Here is a 20,151-nt window from a genome sequence, read left to right on the forward strand (position 1 = left end):
TGAAGATGTCCATTTATTCAAAGATCAGAATAAATGATTCATGTATCATTATCCATTTTTTCATAGATCAGAAGAGTTTTCGTTAAGATGGCAGTACTCCCCAAACTGATCTACAGATTCAATGCCATCCTTAGCAAAATGCCACCTAATTTTTAAAAAAGAAATTGACAAAACAATCCTAGTATTTACACAGGAATTTAAAGGAATCAGAACAGTCAATACGGTTTTGAAAAAGAACAAAATGGGAAACATATACTTCCTGATATACTTTAGTTGGTGTTTCTAAGACTATTTTGGCATATTTACTAATTATGAATTTATTATCAAATATATGTAAATATTTAACTTCTGATTATATATTTCTGTCATTCTTCTGTAGGAATCTACTATTACACACACACACACATATATATAGAAAAACACTTTTCCCTCTAGCTCTGAGTATACAGTGTATATTAATGTAATTACAAATTTTGATGCTAGAGGGCAGTTGCCTAATTGTGTCTGACTCTTTGCAACACCATGGCCTATAGCATGCCAGGCCTCCCTGTCCCTCACCATCTCTTGGAGTCTGCCCAAGTTCATATCCATTGCATTGCTTATGCCATCCAGCCATCTCATCCTCTGATGCCCTCATCTCTTTCTGCCCTTAATCTTTTCCAGTATTACATTACTCAGTCTATTCAGGCAGCTTTTCCTCATAAATATATAGAGTACTTAGGGCAGTGAGTTAATAGTAGGAATATTTGATGCCTGTAAGTTTCTTATGCTATAGAGAGAAACTGTGGCGTCTCTAAGTATTTCATGATCTCTTGCCAGAGTATTTTGTAGAAACTGGAAGAGGAAAAAAATTCTTTACGCTTCTGAGCTCTTGGCTGAGATCCCCTTGTAACCAAAGATGAATTAACAAAAGAAAAACAAACAGAAGTTTATCAACAAGAATACTTCATGTATATATGGGAGATAATCAGGAAAAATGAGTAAACTCCTTGAGATGGCCCAAGTTACCACCATTTTCAGCTAAAGACAATTGAGAGATGTTGGGATTGTTGGGAAACTGGTTATGGAAAGTTACCAGTAAAAGTACAATTAACAGGGTAATGAAACCAAGCTCTGCCAGGCCCTCCTAGGTACAAGTCCCTCCTTGTCTCCCACTTCTTATTTATAGAAAAACCTTGTGTCTATTAGGCCTTCCTTGAGTTCCAAAGAACAGACTTAAACAGTTAATGATTAGAGAAACAGAAAATGCAGAAACAAAGAAAGCAATCAAGCAAGAAAAGTAATAATAGCTTGAACAATAGAGTCACAGGACTCCTAGTTCCTCCTGAAGGGATACAGATAACAATCTGATGCATATCTTTGAGTTTTTCTGCAGAAACTAACACCCCTTTCACCAAGTGGAAGATGTTGACTACATGATGACCACCAGCATTCTGGCTGATCCCAGACTGGCTGAAACCAGGAGATTGATGATTGAGATTCCCAAAACATCAACCTGCTATTTCACCACCAACCAATCAGAAAAACATGCATGAGTTGATCATGCACCCTGCGACCCTCATCACTTATGTTGCCTTTAATAACCCTTGGCTGAAAGCTATCAGGGAGTTCCTGCCTTTTGAGAATCAGCTGCCCATGCTGCTTGCTTGGCACCCTGCACTTTCCCTCACCACAACTTGGTGTCAGGATTGGCTTTGCTGCACATGGGGTGAAGAGACCCTATTTCAGTTTGGTAACAGTAAGATTCACTATGAAGATTTAAAGTGCCTCATCCACTGAATATGATTCTGATTTAGAGTCACCCCTCTCTTCTCACTTTTACTCTCCTCTTGGTACAGAGAGGCAGACACGGAGAGAGACATTTTACAAATGAAGATTTTCTTTAAAAATGTAAACTATCTTCACAAAAGGGTAACTTCTCTTTTCAGAGCTCCTCCAGTGTCTGCTGATTCTCAGGAAAAATGGCTTAAAATAATCCTTATGCCAAAGAGGCATATTTGGGGTGGCTTATTCTGCTACTTGGGCTTCTCTGGTGGCTCAATGTAAAGAACACACCTGCCAATGCAGGAGACCTGGGTTTGATCCCAGGGTCTGAAAGATCCCCCAGAGAAGAAAATGGCAACCTACTGCAGCATTCTTGCTGGGAAATCCCATGGATAGAGGAGCCTGGCAGTCAGACTTGACTAAGCAACTAAATAACAACAATTCTGCTACTCACCAAAACCAGACTCAGGACTGAAAAAGACTCTAAAGGTCATTTATACCAATCACATTACTGATGCTTGATGTCACTCTCCTACTTCCTTCCCTCTCTACTAGTAGTTAAGCCACTTGACACCAAAGGCTTAGGAAATTGCTCTATTGGAAAAAGAAGTAGAGATTGTGGATTAGGTGATTTAGGTTTTTTACTTCCAGTTCTATTAGTACCTATTTCTAATATTTGGGACAAGCCACCTAAATTCACTAAACTGTGTAGATGACTTCTGAGGAATCTTTTACTTGACCATCTTTTAAAAAATCTATGACTAATGTAGATGGAGACCACTTTTTGAAAGAGATTCACTATGGGAGCTGTTGAAGCCCCAAGAAAAAGAAGAAACTATGGGAATATAAATTAACAAACTAGGTTTTTCAAATTATCAAGGGGAATGTAATTAACACATTTTAATAAAATACACAGGTAAATAAGTGAGGCTGTGCACATTTTTTCTAATACGCCATTACAGTGTGTGGCATTAAGAAGTTCTGTCATGCTGGATTAGTAATAGATGACTAAAGAATGATGAAGAAACAGAATAATATAGGATATAGAAAATGAAATACATGAAATTTAAAAAGTGTTCTTGAAGCAAGGAATCAGCTTTCATTATAGGAAACTCTGAAACAAACCACTTGGCTCAATGTGGTAAATCTTGACATATTTATTATCCAGAAATCTAAAGAACTTGCTTGTAAAGTAATCAAGCTGAAGCAAATCCTCAGATATCACTAAAATTTGAGTCAAGTCAACCAAAAGTGGCAGATTTCCTGTTGGGTTTTCCTGCCTTTCAATATAAACATAGGATGTTTGTGCTAATTGCTTTATTGCCCTTCTAAAATCTAAGCCTAGATGGCTATGAATACTGTGCAACATGTTTAGATAAGGTTAGAAATAGAAATGCATGTCCAATTAAGGAGATTAACAAAACTGTGTGAGTTGATATTACTGAAAATCATAGCAGACATAATTGATTTTAAAATAATACATTTAAAAATTATTTTCCTGTTTTCTGTAATGTCTATGATTTACAGTATTTTAAACAGCAGCTTTTTTGTCTTTTCTGCAGATATAAAATCAGAGTGCTTCTAATAGTTTCAATACCTAATTTATAATGTATAGTTTTCCTTACAGTCTGATTGTAATGTTAAGAAATTTTATAAAAACTTAGAAACACAGAGGAGAAGATAAACTTATTAATTCAGGGAATCAGATGAGTAACTGCCAATTTGGGGGTCAGGTTGCTTTGAGGATAACATAATACTAGAATTGCACAAACATATGTATATACATACATTCTTTTTTTAAAGTGGACAATTTTTAAACTCTTTATTGAATTTGTTACAATATTGCTTCTGTTGCATGTTTTAGTTTTTTGTCCTAGAAGCATGTGGGATCTTAGCTCCCTGAGGAGGAGGAGGAGGTTTAGTCCCTAGTTCAGTTCAGTTCAGTTTAGTCGCTCAGTCGTGTCCGACTCTTTGCCAGCCCATGAATCGCAGCACGCCAGGCCTCCCTGTCCATCACCAACTCCCGGAGTTCACTCAGACTCATGTCCATCGAGTCAGTGATGCCATCCAGCCATCTCATCCTTTGTCGTCCCCTTCTCCTCCTGCCCCCCAATCCCTCTCAGCATCAGAGTCTTTTCTAATGAGTCAACTCTTTGCATGAGGTGGCCAAAGTACTGGAGTTTCAGCTTTAGCATCATTCCTTCCAAAGAAATCCCAGGGCTGATCTCCTTCAGAATGGATTGGTTGGATCTTCTTGCAGTCCAAGGGACTCTCAAGAGTCTTCTCCAACACCACAGCTGTGTCCAACCCTTGAGACCCCATGGACTGTAGCCTTCCAGGCTCCACTGTCTATGGGATTCTCCAGGCAAGAATACTGGAGTGTGTTGCCATTTCCTTCTCCAGGGGATCTTCCTGACCCAGGAATTGAACCTAGGTCTCCTGCATTGCAGGCAGATTCTTTACCAACTGAGCTACAAGGAAACTCCCACCAGGGATCAAACCCACACCCCCCTGCATTGGAAGGTGAAGTCTTAACCACTGGACTTCCAGGGAAGTCCTGTACATTCCTTCTTTTTACAGAATATAAATCATATTGTTTTATCTACTCAGATGTGACAAATCACATGAATATAAAAAAGGAAGCATATAAAGTGTTAGGATAGGAAAGAAGAAAGATCTTTCATTTATCAGGTTAAAAAAAAAGCATTTGTCTTCTTTGGAGAAAAAAGAAATTAATAAACATAAGGTGAATATATTAACTCATTTTATTTTTATTGAACTATGGTGTTGGAGAAGACTCTTGAGATTCCCTTGGACTGCAAGGAGATCCAACCAGACCATCCTAAAGGAAATCTGTCCTGAATATTCATTGGAAAGACTGATGCTGAAGCTGAAACTCCAATATTTTGGCCACCTGATGCAAAGAACTGACTCACTAGAAAAGACCCTGATGCTGGGAAAGGTTGAAGGAGGGAGAAGGGGATGACAGAGGATGAGATGGTTGAATGGCATCATCAACTCAATGCACATGAGTTTGAGTCAACTCTGGGTGTTGGTTATGGACAGGGAGGCCTGGTGTGCTGCAGTCCATGGGGTCAAAAAGAGTTGGACACAATGAGTGACTGAACTGATTTATTTTTATTCAATGATGGTAGCAAATTTCTAGGAATCAGCGAACTAAAATGGACTGGAATGGGTGAATTTAACTCAGATGACCATTATATCTACTACTGAGGGCAAGAATCCCTCAGAAGAAATGGAGTAGCCATCATGGTCAACAAAAGAGTCCAAAATGCAGTACTTGGATGCAATCTCAAAAACGACAGAATGATCTCTGTTCGTTTCCAAGGCAAACCATTCAATATCACAGTAATCCAAGTCTATGCCCCAACCCGTAACACTGAAGAAGCTGAAATTGAACAGTTCTATGAAGACCTACAAGAGTTTTTAGAACTAACACCCAAAAAAGATGCCCTTTTCATTATAGGGGACTGGAATGCAAAAGTAGGAAGTCAAGAAACACCTGGAGTAACAGACAAATTTGGCCTTGGAATATGGAATGAAGCAGGGCAAAGACTAATAGAGTTTTGCCAAGAAAATGCACTGGTCATAGCAAACACCCTCTTCCAACAACACAAGAGAAGACTCTACACATGGACATCACCAGATGGTCAACAATGAAATCAGACTGATTATATTCTTTGCAGCCAAAGATGGAGAAGCTCTATACAGTCAGCAAAAACAAGACCAGGAGCTGACTGTGGCTCAGACCATGAACTCCTTATTGCCAAATTCAGACTTAAATTGAAGAAAGTAGGGAAAACCACTAGACCATTCAGGTATGACCTAAATCAAATCCCTTATGATTATACAGTGGAAGTGAGAAATAGATTTAAGGGCCTAGATCTGATAGATAGAGTGCCTGATGAACTGTGGAGGGAGGTTTGTGACATTGTACAGGAGACAGGGATCAAGACCATCCCCATGGAAAAGAAATGCAAAAAAGCAAAATGGCTGTCTGAGGAGGCCTTACAAATAGCTGTGAAAAGAAGAGAAGTGAACAGCAAAGGAGAAAAGGAAAGATATAAGCATCTGAATGCAGAGTTCCAAAGAATAGCAAGAAGAGATAAGAAAGCCTTCCTCAGCGATCAATGCAAATAGAGCAAAACAACAGAATGGGAAAGACTAGAGATCTCTTCAAGAAAATTAGAGATACCAAGGGAACATTTCATGCAAAGATGCGCTTGATAAAGGACAGAAATGGTATGGACCTAACAGAAGCAGAGATATTAAGAAGAGGTGGAAGGAATACACAGAAGAACTGTACAAAAAAGATCTTCACAACCAAGATAATCACGATGGTGTGATCACTGACCTAGAGCCAGACATCCTGGAATGTGAAGTCAAGTGGGCCTTAGAAAGCATCACTACGAACAAAGCTAGTGGAGGTGATGGAATTCCAGTGGAGCTATTTCAAATCCTGAAAGATGATGCTGTGAACATGCTGCACTCAATGTGCCAGCACATTTGGAAAACTCAGCAGTGGCCACAGGACTGGAAACGGTCAGTTTTCACTCCAATCCCAAAGAAAGGCAATGCCAAAGAATGCTCAAACTACCACACAATTGCACTCATCTCACAGGCTAGTAAAGTAATGCTCAAAATTCTCCAAGCCAGGCTTCAGCAATACATGAACCGTGAACTTCCAGATGTTCAAGCTGGTTTTAGAAAAGGCAGAGGAACCAGAGATCAAATTGCCAACATCCCTGGATCATAGAAAAAGCAAGAGAGTTCCAGAAAAACATCTATTTCTGCTTTATTGACTATGCCAAAGCCTTTGACTGTGTGCATCACAATAAACTGTGGAAAATTCTGAAAGAGATGGGAATACCAGACCACCTCACCTGCCTCTTGAGAAACCTATATGCAGGTCAGGAAGCAACAGTTAGAACTGGACATGGAACAGCAGACTGGTTCCAAATAGGAAAAGGAGTACATCAAGGCTGTATATTGTCACCCTGTTTATTTAACTTATATGCAGAGTACATCATGAGAAACGCTGGGGTGGAAGAAGCACAAGCTGGGATCAAGATTGCTAGGAGAAATATCAATAACCTCAGATATGCAGATGACACCACCCTTATGGCAGAAAGTGAAGAGGAACTAAAAAGCCTCTTGATGAAAGTGAAAGTGGAGAGTGAAAAAGTTGGCTTAAAGCTCAACATTCAGAAAACGAAGATCATGGCATCTGGTCCCATCACTTCATGGCAAATAGATGGGGAAACAGTGGAAACAGTGTCAGACTTTATTTTTTTGGGCTCCAAAATCACTGCAGATGGTGACTGCAGCCATGAAATTAAAAGATGCTTACTCCTTGGAAGAAAAGTTATGACCAACCTAGATAGCATATTGAAAAGCAGAGACATTACTTTTCCAACAAAGATACATCTAGTCAAGGCTATGGTTTTCGAGTGGTAATGTATGGATGTGAGAGTTGGACTGTGAAGAAGGCTGAGCACCGAAGAATTGATGCTTTTGAACTGTGGTGTTGGAGAAGACTCTTGAGAGTCCCTTGGACTGCAAGGAGATCCAACCAGTCTGTTCTGAAGGAGATCAGCCCTGGGATTTCTTTGAAAGGACTAATGCTAAAGCTGAAACTCCAGTACTTTGGCCACCTCATGCGAAGAGTTGACTCATTGGAAAAGACTCTGATGCTGGGAGGGATTTGGGGGGCAGGAGGAGAAGGGGACGACAGAGGATGAGATGGCTGGATGGCATCACTGACTCGATGGACATGAGTCTGAGTGAACTCCGGGAGTTGGTGATGGACAGGGAGGCCTGGCGTGCTGTGATTCATGGAGTCGCAAAGAGTCAGACACGACTGAGTGACTGAACTGAACTGAACTGATGGTAGAAAAAATATACAATGGTGCAGTGCTGACAGGAAAGAGTGAAGAGTAGAGACGATCTGGGTAGTTGAAAAACTTCAGCTTTTTTCTCTTTAAGAACCTAATGATAAAAACCATTGTATAGGAACCCCGTATTATTATCAGATCACCCAATTTTATGACTGACAGCTATACATAAGGGAAAGTTGAGGTCCATAAAGTTAAGTTATTTAGTGTTTTGGATAAAAGAGAGTTCTAGAAAAACATCTACTTCTGCTTTATTGATTATGCCAAAGCCTTTGACTGTGTGGATCATGGCAAACTGGAAAATTCTTAAAGAGATGGGAATACCAGACCACCTGACCTGCCTCTTGAGAAATCTGTATGCAGGTCAGGAAGCAACAGTTAGAACTGAACATGGAACAACAGACTGGTTCCAAATAGCAAAAGGAGTACGTCAAGGCTGTATATTGTCATCCTGTTTATTTAACTTCTATGCAGAGTACATCATGAGAAACGCTGGGCTGGATGAGGCACAAGCTGGAATCAAGACTGCTGGGAGAAATATCAGTAACCTCAGATATGCAGATGACACCACCCTTATGGCAGAAAGCGAAGAACTAAAGAGCTTCTTGATGAAAGTGAAAGAGGAGAGTGAAAAAGTTGACTTAAAGCTCAACATTCAGAAAACGAAGATCATGGCATCTGGTCCCATCACTTCATGGCAAATAGATGGGGAAACAGTGGAAACAGTGGCTGACTTTATTTTTTTGGGCTCCAAAATCACTGCAGATGGTGATTGCAGCCATGAAACTAAAAGACGCTTACTCCTTGGAAGGAAAGTTATGACCAACCTAGATGGCATACTAAAAAGCAGAGACATTACTTTGTCAACAAAGGTCCATCTAGTCAAGGCTATAGTTTTTCCTGTGGTCATGTATGGATGTGAGAGTTGGACTATAAAGAAAGCTGAGTGCTGAAGAATTGATACTTTTGAACTGTGGTATTGGAGAAGACTCTTCAGAGTCTCTTGAACTGCAAGCAGATCCAACCAATCCATCCCAACGGAAATCAGTTGTGACTATTCATTGGAAGGACTGATGTTGAAGCTGAAATTCCAATACTTCGGCCACCTTATGCGAAGAACTTATTCATTGGAAAAGACCGTGATGCTGGGAAAGATTGAGGGCAGAAGAAGGGGACAACAGAGGATGAGATGGTTGGATGGCATCACCAACTCAATGGACATGAGTCTGAGTCAACTCCAGGAGTCGGTGATGGACAGGGAGGCCTGGCGTGCTGCAGTCCATGGGGTCGCAATGAGTTGGGACACGACTGAGCGACTGAACTCAACTGAACTGAGGAGACCAATGTTGACTTAAAAAAAAATGCAGAATGTGAGAGTTATGAGATAAATTTTATTTGGGGGCAACATGAGGACTGCAGCCCAGGAGACACTACCTCAGAGAAACTGCTCCAAAGATGTAGCGGGAAAGGTCAGGATATATGTGATTTTGGGGAAGGGAGAGTATATGCAATCAAGCAGACATTTCCCAGAAAGTTGCCTCAAGCCTCGTGAAGCTTTCTGCTGGTCACAAGAAACAATCGTCTCCATGAAAGATTTTAGTGCTTTTCTACAGATGAGGAGATACAAGAATTGGGTGTATAAAATCGGCTCCTGAAAATATCTAACTATCTGAAGACCTGACCTACCAGTTTCCCCCTCCCCACCAGCACAGAGTGCCTCATTTCTCCACCCTGAACTCCTTTCAGTGGGTGTTGAAGGTCAGCAGCTACAGCAGCACAAGATTGAATCCTTGTAGAGGTAGATGGCAGGCTCCCATGGCAAGTGCCTATGTGTGGCTGACCCTGAGGATTGGTGCTCATTTCACTTCATCTTGAGATTTTTGTTTAATATTAGCACTATTATTAAAAACTCTGCCACAAGGGGCAGGTACTGTTTCAGTTTCTCACTTTCCTATTTTGGGAAAGCAGGGATAAAACACACACACACACACACACACACACACAAATTATCCTGTGTTAAAAAAATTTGACAAATGCTTGTTTGGGGAGCAAAACTTTGTAGCCATCCCAAAGTGTCTGGCATCAGGATTATTTAAAGCTGAAAACAATAATGGCCCAAAAGACTCAAGAAGAAACTTTGCCCTTTCCCCTTACTGCCTAAAGGAAGTATAGATAAGTCCTCCTACCCCTATCAGAGATTATCTGCAAAGAATGTGGGCTAGGTATGGCTGGGGAAACTCAGTGAGGGGCCTAGAGTTCAGAGAAGCTTTATGTTGTCTCTGCACAGCCCAACAAATACTTGTTTACCAAGCGTTTGCTTTTTTATCTCCATGTGAATTGCTTTCATCTCCTTTGAAGTTCCAAACCCCTACCCCTGCATGTCCTCTTTAGCTGCTGAAGATGTTTCAGACACTTTGGCTAGTTACTCAGTTCTCTTGAGTCTCTCCCATGTATGTAAATTCAGATTTTCTCCTCTTTACCTGCCTCCCGTCAATTTAATTCTTAGATAAGCCAGAAGAATCTAAAAGGGTAGAGGAAGATTTCTAACTCCTTGACACTCGGATAAAAAATGTTTCTTAGTATAGTATTTCTTAGAGCCTTTGAAAAATGAATATTCATTATAGTGATATATTTTCTAAACTTTTTGAACATATAAACATATTTTGTTTTATGTTGCATACCTTGAGCAAGGGATTGTGTGGCAGAACAAGAAAAAAGATATGACCACAAGGTAGCAGTAGCATCCAAGGAGATTTATTTGGGCAGCCCTTTGCTAGGTTTGCAGGGAGTCACATACAACAGAACTTCCAAAGGGGTGTGTGTATGAGTCTCGGAAAGGAAGTAAGGTAAGGGAACTCCCAGGAGACTGAGGAGGGAGGTTATTTGTCATCCCTTTCTAGGCCACATGAGAGTTGGTAAATTCAGTGTTTGAGTCATTATATGGATGGGAAAAGTGTGGGATTAAGCTTTCCTAGTGTCTATAGTCAGGGGCTTCCTCGGTGGCGTAGCAGTAAAGAATCTACCTACAATTCAGGAGAACTGGGTTTGATCCCTGGGTCAAGAAGATCTCCTGGAGAAGGAAACAGCAACCCACTCCAGTAATCTATATCCAGTATCATATAATCATACCAGATAGGCATTTCTCTTTAATTTACCACCTGATAATATATCTTTGGTTTCCAGTGATCTCAGTAATTATATAATTTATCTCAAAACTGTCTTTTTGCTTTAAAAATCAGACTAATCACTGCAACATATTTTCAATTCATATTCATTAGTCATTTCTATATTAATACAGGCACATTTAAGCATTTTAATATTGGTCTTGTACTCAAATTTTCAGTTTTTGGTTGTACCTTCTAAATATTTCATTACCTATAAGGTCTTTGATAATTGTTTTAAGCAGTCTGCCTAAGGAGAAGCTTTTCTGGTTGACTGTGTATAGTCTGTTTTCACTTCTGTTAAAAGTAGAGACAAAATGCCAAATTAACTATTTCCAAATTGTAACCAGAAAGATGATCAAGGTAAAATTAACAAAGGTTGAGTTTATAATATGTTAGGTAGTCAAGCTGATCTGAGATAAATAGAACATTAAACCAGAATTATTCCAGCTAAGGTTCTAGGGGATGCTGTGGCTGCATGGGCCGGAGGTATCAGCTACTTTCTCATTCTAAAATGAGATACCAGACCACTTGTACATGACTTGCAAACGCTTGGCTGAAAACTGATTTTGGAATCTTTGGTGCCTTATCCATTCAAAGATATAAAAGTGTAAAAATGGGAAGTGATGGAAAATTGGAAATTAAAGAAAGGATTTCTTTGAAGACAGTTGTGATTTGAGTCCTAGAAAGAGGGCTGCAGGTGCTTGCTCTTCCCTTCAGTGGGAGAGGGCTCCAAGGGGATCAGTTGAGAATCTGATATGTCCCTTGGAGCGTGGGGAACACAATACACATCACAAACAGTACACATCAGACCTAAGAAAACTAAAAAGCAGGCTATGTTAAGAGTCCATGTGGCCAAAGAGAGGACTGAAGCGGGGAAATATCTGCACTCTCACAATCTAAAGTATTGTGTTCCCTGTGGACAGATGTGGGCTAGCATGGGTTGCCTTGTATTTTGCTCAGGAAAGCAACCTAGATGGTCGAGGCAACCTCAACAGAAAGAAACTGAAGGTATGTTGCTAAAGGCATGAGGGCAGAGGAAGAAAACGCTCGCTACTAGCCAGGAGACACATTTGCTTGAATCAAGAGAACTGTAGATAGGAGATGTATGCAGTGAGGAGGGGAGTGGCAGAAAGTGGACTCTGAGAAGCTCAACAGTGCCCCACTTTTGTGCGAGTATGGATCAGGATCAGCTCACCCACTGAGCCCATGGTGCTGCCACTAGATCACAGCGGTAGCGCTCAAGGAAGACTTTTCTTTCCCTTACCTGCCCTCCTGCTCATCGCGGTCCAACCCTGCACTAACACTGCTGAGGTCAGAAACCATGGTGGCTGAATTAGGAGAGGAAGAGGAGAATCAGGAGGGAAAACAGGGAAACTAACAATGTTCCCTTAACATAGTAGCCTTTCTACCTACAGCAAACCTGAGCTAACTGGAGGAGTGAAAAGCTTTAATTTGAACTCGTTTGGAGTATTACATGAGAATGATAAGAAAAGTCAGTGGCACATGTTTGAGATTTTCACTTGGGTTTGGGAAAAATTAACTCCTGTAGAGCAAATTTGTAATTAATATAGTGAGAGGAAAATGGAGTCACTTTATGAATACCACTTTCTTGTTCAGTGTATTGATTAAACATACATATACCTCACTGAGTAGATTTATACACTTTTAGTTGGTAGTCTGAAAAGACCTATTACCAAAAATGGCTGCAATTACATTTCACATATTGTGGACTCTTCCACCTTACAATAATGGCCTTCTTGTTAAAATATAATTTTCTGCTTTGTTTGATGACTAGAGAGCCTCTGCCTGCCTTCTCACAACCCTCAGAATAGTATTCACATTAACTGATTCCCTGTACTCAGTCACATGAATTTTTCTGGTTCTAAATTATTTTCTTAAAATTATGATTATTAATTTTTAATAGATAAAATCATTCACATGGTACAAAATTCAAAAGGACAAAAGGATATATGGTGAAGGCTTTGTCCCACTCTTGTCTCTCCAGAACCTTCCCAGAGGTACCCACTGGTAATAGTTTCCAACTAAAGTTTTGGCGTTAGTGTTCTGAAAAATGTCTACCTAAAGTAAGATTTTAGTCTTCATTACAGATGTCTTTGATAACCAAATATAACCCATTACAGGCTTAGTTTAGATTGGCAGTTCAAACAGAAAAAGTGGAAGTTGTCAAAAGGACAGTAACTATTAAACTATAATTAGGAAAATAAGCTGGAAGGGCAGGGCATTAAGTACTGACTTATAAATGAGAACCAGGTTATATTGTGGTAGGGGACCCATGTGTAGGAATAATGTGAAAGAGGTGCCATGGCTCTTATACAAGCCAAAGGCTGTGACTAATTAAGTGAAGTACCACATCAGCCAAATGATTCTGAATCTCAATGGCCACAGCTTGGTGTGATCACAGTTAACAGGTCATTTAGCATATTTGATAGATGGAATATTATAAACGACTACATAAAGCATCATGTTTAGTATCATGACCACCACTACTGCCATCGTCCTTACCATCACAGTTAGCATTTATTGAGCCTTGGCCATCACCACCATCACCATCACCATCATCATCATGATTAACATTTACAGAGCCCTCAGTATGTGCTAGGCACTAAAAAATGTGTTGTTGTGATCAAGTTTATAAGGTAGGTACCGTCATTATACTCACCTTCAGATGAGGAAACTGAATAATGGATTGGGTTAAGTAATTTACTCACGGTTACACAGTTATTAAAAGATGAAACCAAGATTTGACCCCAAGCAGCCTCATACTTACCCTGGTGGATCAGATGGTATAAAGAATCTGCCTGCAATGCAGGAGACCTGGGTTCAATCCCTGGGTTGGGAAGATCCCCTGAAGAAGGAGGGGCTTCCCTGGTGGCTCAGTAGTTAAGAATCCACCTGCAATGCAGGGACTTCAGGAGACACGGGTTCGATCCCTGGGTTGGGAAGATACCCTGGGGGAGGACATGGAAACTCACTCCAGTATTCTGGCCTGGAGAATCCAAATGGACAGAGGACCCTGACAAGTTACAGTCCATAGCGTTGCAAAGAGTCGGCTACAACTGAAGCAACTTAGCACACACACACACCTGGAGAAGGGAATGGAAACCCACTCCAGTATTCTTGCCTGGAGAATTCCACAGACAGAGGAGCCTGGCGGGCTACAGTCCATGGGGTCGCAAAGAGTCAGACATGATTGCTCAACTAACACACACACACACACACACACACACACAGCCTTATACTAACCTGTTATTAGAGGGCATCCATGGAAGAGTAATATACATATCTGAGGACAGCAAGTAAGGACAGCTTCTACAGCCTCGTCAGTCAGATTCACACAATGCCCCATATGAATCTCCTGTTTAAAAATAAAGAAAGTATAATCAAAAGAAAAAACAGGACAATAAAAACAGTGTGAAATGCTTGGGAAATACTGTACTCTGATAACAAAAACCCCCAATACCTACTTGCAAGAAAAACTCTATAGGAAGGACCAATGAAAGTCTATAGTAATTTGGAAGGTATAGCAGCTTTAAAAGTTAAATGCCCAACCACTTTATAAGGCAATTTGGCAGTATCTATTAAAACTGACAATAAGTATCCTCCAGGATCCCTGCTATATAGACATCCACTATATAGAGAGAAATGCTTGTACATGTGTGTAAGGAAACAACTTATAAATATGTCAACTGAAATATTACTTATAATAGTAAATAAATGGAGACTGGGTAAGTAAATGGTGGTTCATTAATATAAGATAAAACAGTTACAAACAAAAATATTTACTTGTATTAATAGACATAAATCTTAAACATAATGTTAGTTCAGACACTTTAGAAAACAGTGTTGTAGCATTTTATAAAGCTAAACATGTGCTTACTGTATGACACAGCAGTTCCATTCTAGTTATTACCCCCCAAAATGAAACCATATGTCTACATAAAGACTTGTATGCAAATGTCCACAGCAGTATTTATAATAGTCTAAAATTGGAACAACCTGAATGGTGAATATATGAGCAAGCTGTGTTATACCCAGACTATGGAATACTACTCAGCCAAAAAAAGGGATGAAATATTAACATGTTTAACAACATGGATGAATCTCAAAAATATTATGTCAAATGAAAGAAGTAAAGAAAACAGTAAAAAACCAAAAGATGATATACTGCATGATTTCATTCATATAAAATATTATAGAAAAAGCAAAACTATATTGATAAATGAGTGGTTGCTTGGGGGGAGGCCACAGCAGAGCACTGACTGAAAAGAGATGGGAGAAAACCTCTTGGGGTGATGGAAATATTCTATACTTAATTGTGGTAGTGGTTATAAGATTGTAAAACAATTACCAACATTCATCAAACTGTACACTTAAAATAGGTGAATATTATTGTATGTAAATAAAACTCCAATAAAGCTTGAAAAAATTTTTAAAACATGATTTTGAATAAAAAATCAAATTGTAAAACAACACATATGATATGAAACTATTATGCACTATTTAAAAACACATGACTCATTTGAAAAGACCCTGATGCTGGAAAAGATTGAAGGCAGGAAGAGAAGGGGATGAGATGGTTAGATGGCATCACCGACTCAATGGACATGAGTTTAACTCCGGGAGTTGGTGATGGACAGGGAGGCCTGGCATGCTGCAGTCCATGGGGTCGCAAAAAGTCAGACACGACTGAGTGACTGAACTGAACTTATCTTGTTTATGAACATATCAAATGAAGGCAATGGAGAAGGGGACGACAGAGAATGAGATGGTTGGATGGTATCACCGACTCAATGGACATGAGTTTGAGTGAACTCCAGGAGTTAGTGATGACAGGGAGGCCTGGCATGCTGCACTCCATGGGGTCGCAAAGAGTTGGACATGACTGGGCGACTGAACTGATCACAAATGATGAAGCACAAGCTGAAATCAAGATTGCCGGGAGAAATATCAATAACCTCAGATATGCAGATGACACCACCTTTAGGGCAGAAAGCAAAGAGGAACTAAAAAGCCTCATGATGAAGGTGAAAGAGGTGAGTTAAAAAGCTGGCTTAAAACTCAACATTCAAAAAAGAAGATCATGGCATCTGGTCCCATCACTTCATGGCAAGTAGATGGGGAAACAATGGAAAAAGTGAGAGACTTTATTTTCTTGGGCTCCTAAATCACTGCAAATGGTGACTGCAGCCACAAAATTAAAGGACACTTTCTCCTTGGAACAAAAACTATGCCGAAACATTATATTAAAGACCAGATACATTACTTTGCCAACAAAGGTCTGTATAGTCAAAGCTATGGTTTTTCCAGTAGTCACGTATGGATGTGAGAGTTGGAGCATAAAGAAGGCTGAATGCCAAAGAATTGATGCTTTTGAACTATGGTGTTGGAGAAGACTCTTGAGAGTCCCTTGGACTGCAAGGAGATCAAATCAGTTGATTCTAAAGGTAATCAGTCCTGAATATTCATTAAAAGGACTGATGTTGAAGCTGAAGCTCCAATACTTTGGCCACCAGATGTGACGAGCTGACTCGTTCTAGATAAGACCCTGATGCTGGGAAGGATTGAGGGCAGGAGGAGAAGGGGACAATAGAGGATGAGATGGTTGGATGGCATCACTGACTCAATGGACATGAGTTTGATCAAGCTCTGGGAGATGGTGAAGGACAGGGAAGCCTGGCGTGTTGCAGTCCAGGGGACTGCAGAGTCAGACATAACTTAGTGACTGAACAACAACAGTCACAGATATACACACACATACGTAGAAAGATGAAATAGTCAAACATGGAAGGAAAGATACACAGGCATCTTCAGAAGAGCAGTTACCTCTGATGGAAGAAGGGGAATAAATGAGGGGAGGGAGCTTTAGATATCACATTTAATAATTTAAAAAAAAATAACTCGCTGGAATAAATGCAGACAATGTTAAAATTCAAGTGGTTGGCTCCCAGGTCTCTGTTATAAAAATTTCTATACATTTTCACATATTTGAAATATTATCTATCTTTTGTTTAATGTTCTAATTTGAAATACTTTCTCATTGCTAGTGAGAATGTACAAGGGTACAGTTGCTATGGAAACAGTATGGCAGTTCCTCAAAAAATTATATATAGAATTAGAATATTATCTAGCTATTTCACTTCTAGGGATATACTCCAAAGAACTGCATGCAGGGATGTAAATAGATGTCTATACAGCTATGTTCATAGTAGAGATATGCACAGAAGGCAAAAGGTGGAACCATATCAGTGGATGAATGGTTTTTAAAAATGTCACTATAATGGTAAATTCATAAAGACAGAAGATAGAACAGAGGTTGTCAGAGGCTGGGGGAAAGGATAATAGGGAGTTATGGTTTAAAGGGTAAAGAGTTTCTATTTGGGATGAGGAAGACATTCTGGAAATAGTTAATGGTGACGGCTGCACAACGATGTGAATGTACTTAAATCCACTGAATTGTCCCTAAAAATGGTTAAAATAGTAAATTTTATGTATATTTGCCAACATCAAAAACTTTTTAACAATTCTGAAAGTAAGATTCAGCTAATAATTGATATGTATACTTACGGTAGTAGTTTTTCTTTTCTATTGAAAAGTTGGTATTATGTTGGTGTATATATTATTATAATTAATCATGTCTTAAAGGAAACTTGAATATATTGAAAATTCTTGAACACTGAGGAGAAAGCATCATATTCTACATGGAAAAGGCATCCTATGATATGAATTGGCAAGGTGACAGACAATGAACCCTTTCATGGATCACAGCCTTGTTGTGGGGCAGGGGCTTGCATAACTCATTGAATCTATGAGCCATGCCATGCAGGGCCACCCAAGACAGACGGGTCATACGGAAGAGTTCTGACAAAATGTGGTCCACAGGAGGAGGGGTTGGCAACCGACTCCAATATTCTTGCCTGGAGAACCTGATGGACAGTATGAAAAGGTAAAAAGATATGATACCAGAAGATGAGCCCCCCCAGGTAGGAAGGTGTCCAATATGCTACTGGGGAAGAGTGGAGGGCAATTATGAATAGCTCAAGAATGAAGCAGCTGGGTCAAAGGGAGAATAACACTCACCTGTGGATGTATCTGGTGGTGAAATTAAAGTCTGATGATGTAAAAAACAATGTTGCATAAGAACCTGGAATCATAAGGTCCATGAATCAAGGTAAATTAGATGTGGACAAGAAGGAGATGGCAAGAGTGAACATTGACATCTTAGGAATCAGTGAACTAAAATGGATGGGAATGGGCAAATTTAATTCAGATAACTATAATGTCTACTAGGCAATGGCACCCCACTCCAGTACTCTTGCCTGGAAAATCCCATGGACAGAGGAGCCTGGTGGGCTGCAGTCCATGGGGTCGCTAAGAGTCGGACACGACTGAGCGACTTCACTTTCACTTTTCACTTTCATGCATTGGAGAAGGAAATGGCAACCCACTCCAGTGTTCTTGCCTGGAGAATCCTGGGGACAGGGGAGCCTGGTGGGCTGCCGTCTCTGGGGTGGCACAGAGTCGGACATGACTGAAGCGACTTAGCAGCAGCAGCAGCAACTGTGGGCAAGACTCCCTTAGAAGAAGTGGAGTAGCTCTCACAGTCAGTAAAAGAGTCCACAATGCAGTACTTGGGTGCATCCTCAAAAATGACAGAAGGATCTTGGTTCATTTCCAGGGCAAACCATTCAACATCAGAGTAATCCAAGTCTATGCCCAAACACTGATGCTGAAGAAACTGAAGCTGACTGATTTTATGAAAACCTAGAACACCTTCTAGAACTAACAACAAAAAAGATGTCCTTTTCATCCTTGGGGATTGGAATATAAAAGTAGATAAGTCAAGAGATTCCAGGAATAACAGGCAAGTTTGGCCTTGGTGTACCAAATAAAGCAGGACAAAGGTTAGCAGAGTTTTGTCAAGAGAACACACTGGTCATAGCAAACACCCTTTTCCAAAAACACAAGAGATGACTCTACACATGGACATAACCAGATGGTCAATACCAAAGTCAGATTGATTATATTCTTTAAGCTGAGGATGGAGAAGCTCTATACCTAGAGCCAGAGCTGAGTGTTGCTCAGATCATGAGCTCCTTATTGCAAAATTCAGGCTTAAATTGAAGGAAATAGAGAAATCCACTAGGCCACTCAGGTATGACCTAAATAAAATCCCTTATGGTTATACAGTAGAGGTGATGAATAGATTCAAGAGATTAGATCTGATAGAGAGAGTACCTCAAGAACTATGGACATTTATATGAGATTATTATTAAATGAGGTTTATAACATTGTACAGGAGGCAGTGACCAAAATCCATGCCAAAGAAAAAGAAATGCAAGAAGGCAAAGTGGTTATTTGAAGAGGCTTTACAAATAGCTGAGGATACAAGAGAAACAAAAGGCAAGGGAGAAGGGGAAAGATACACGCACTGGATGCAGAGTTCCAGAGAATAGCAAAGAGAGATAAGAAAGCTTTCTTAAATGAACAATGCAAAGAAACAGAGGAAAACAATAGAATGAGAAAGACTAGAGATCTCTTCAAGAAAATGGGAGATATCAAGGGAACATTTCATGCAAGGATGGGCATGATAAAGGACAGAAATGGTAAGGACCTAACAAAAGCAGAAGGTATTAAGAAGAGGTGCAAAAATACACAGAACTATACAAGAAAGGCCTTAATGACCCAGATAACAATGATGGTGTGGTCACTCACCTAGTGTTGGACATCCTGGAGTAAGAAGTCAAGTGGGTCTTAGGAAGCATATTATGAACAAAGCAAGTTGAAGTGATGGAATTCTAGCTGAGCTATTTCAAATTCTAAAAGATGATGCTGTGAAAGTGCTGCACTCAATATGCCAGCAAATTTGGAAAACTCAGTAGTGACCACAGGCCTGGAAAAGTTCAGTTTTCATTTCAATCCCACAGAAGGGCAATGCTAAAGAATATTCCAACTACTATACAATTGCACTCATTTCACATACTATCAAGGTAGTGTTCAAAATTCTTCAAGCTAGGCTTTAGCAGTACATGAACAAAGAAACTTTAGATGTACAGGCTGGGTTTAGAAAAGGCAGTGGAACCAGAGATCAAATTGGCAACATTCTTTGGATCATGGAGAAAGCAAGGGAGTTCCAAAAAACATCTGCTTCTGCATCATCAACTATGCTAAAGCCTTTGACTGTGTGGATCACAACAAACTGTGGAAAATTATTAAAGAGATGAGAGTAGCAGATCGCCTTACCTGTCTCCCGAGAAACCTATATACAGGTCAGAAACAACAATTAGAAA

At 39.9% G+C, this 20,151-nt stretch overlaps 1 protein-coding gene across 4 annotated transcripts in view; it reads right to left on the reverse strand.

Annotated features, from left to right (window-relative positions):
* The window catches only part of AMN1 (antagonist of mitotic exit network 1 homolog), a 73,589-nt gene that overhangs the window by 6,986 nt on the left and 46,452 nt on the right, over nucleotides 1-20,151 (reverse strand). For all 4 annotated transcript variants that reach the window (XM_006058599.4, XM_006058601.4, XM_044941317.2 and 1 more), the window contains one exon: nucleotides 14,108-14,219. In XM_006058599.4, the coding sequence (XP_006058661.1) occupies nucleotides 14,108-14,219 (112 nt within the window). The remainder of the gene's footprint in view (nucleotides 1-14,107; nucleotides 14,220-20,151) is intronic.

This window comes from Bubalus bubalis, chromosome 4 (assembly GCF_019923935.1).
Source record: "Bubalus bubalis isolate 160015118507 breed Murrah chromosome 4, NDDB_SH_1, whole genome shotgun sequence".
Taxonomy (NCBI): domain Eukaryota; kingdom Metazoa; phylum Chordata; class Mammalia; order Artiodactyla; family Bovidae; genus Bubalus; species Bubalus bubalis.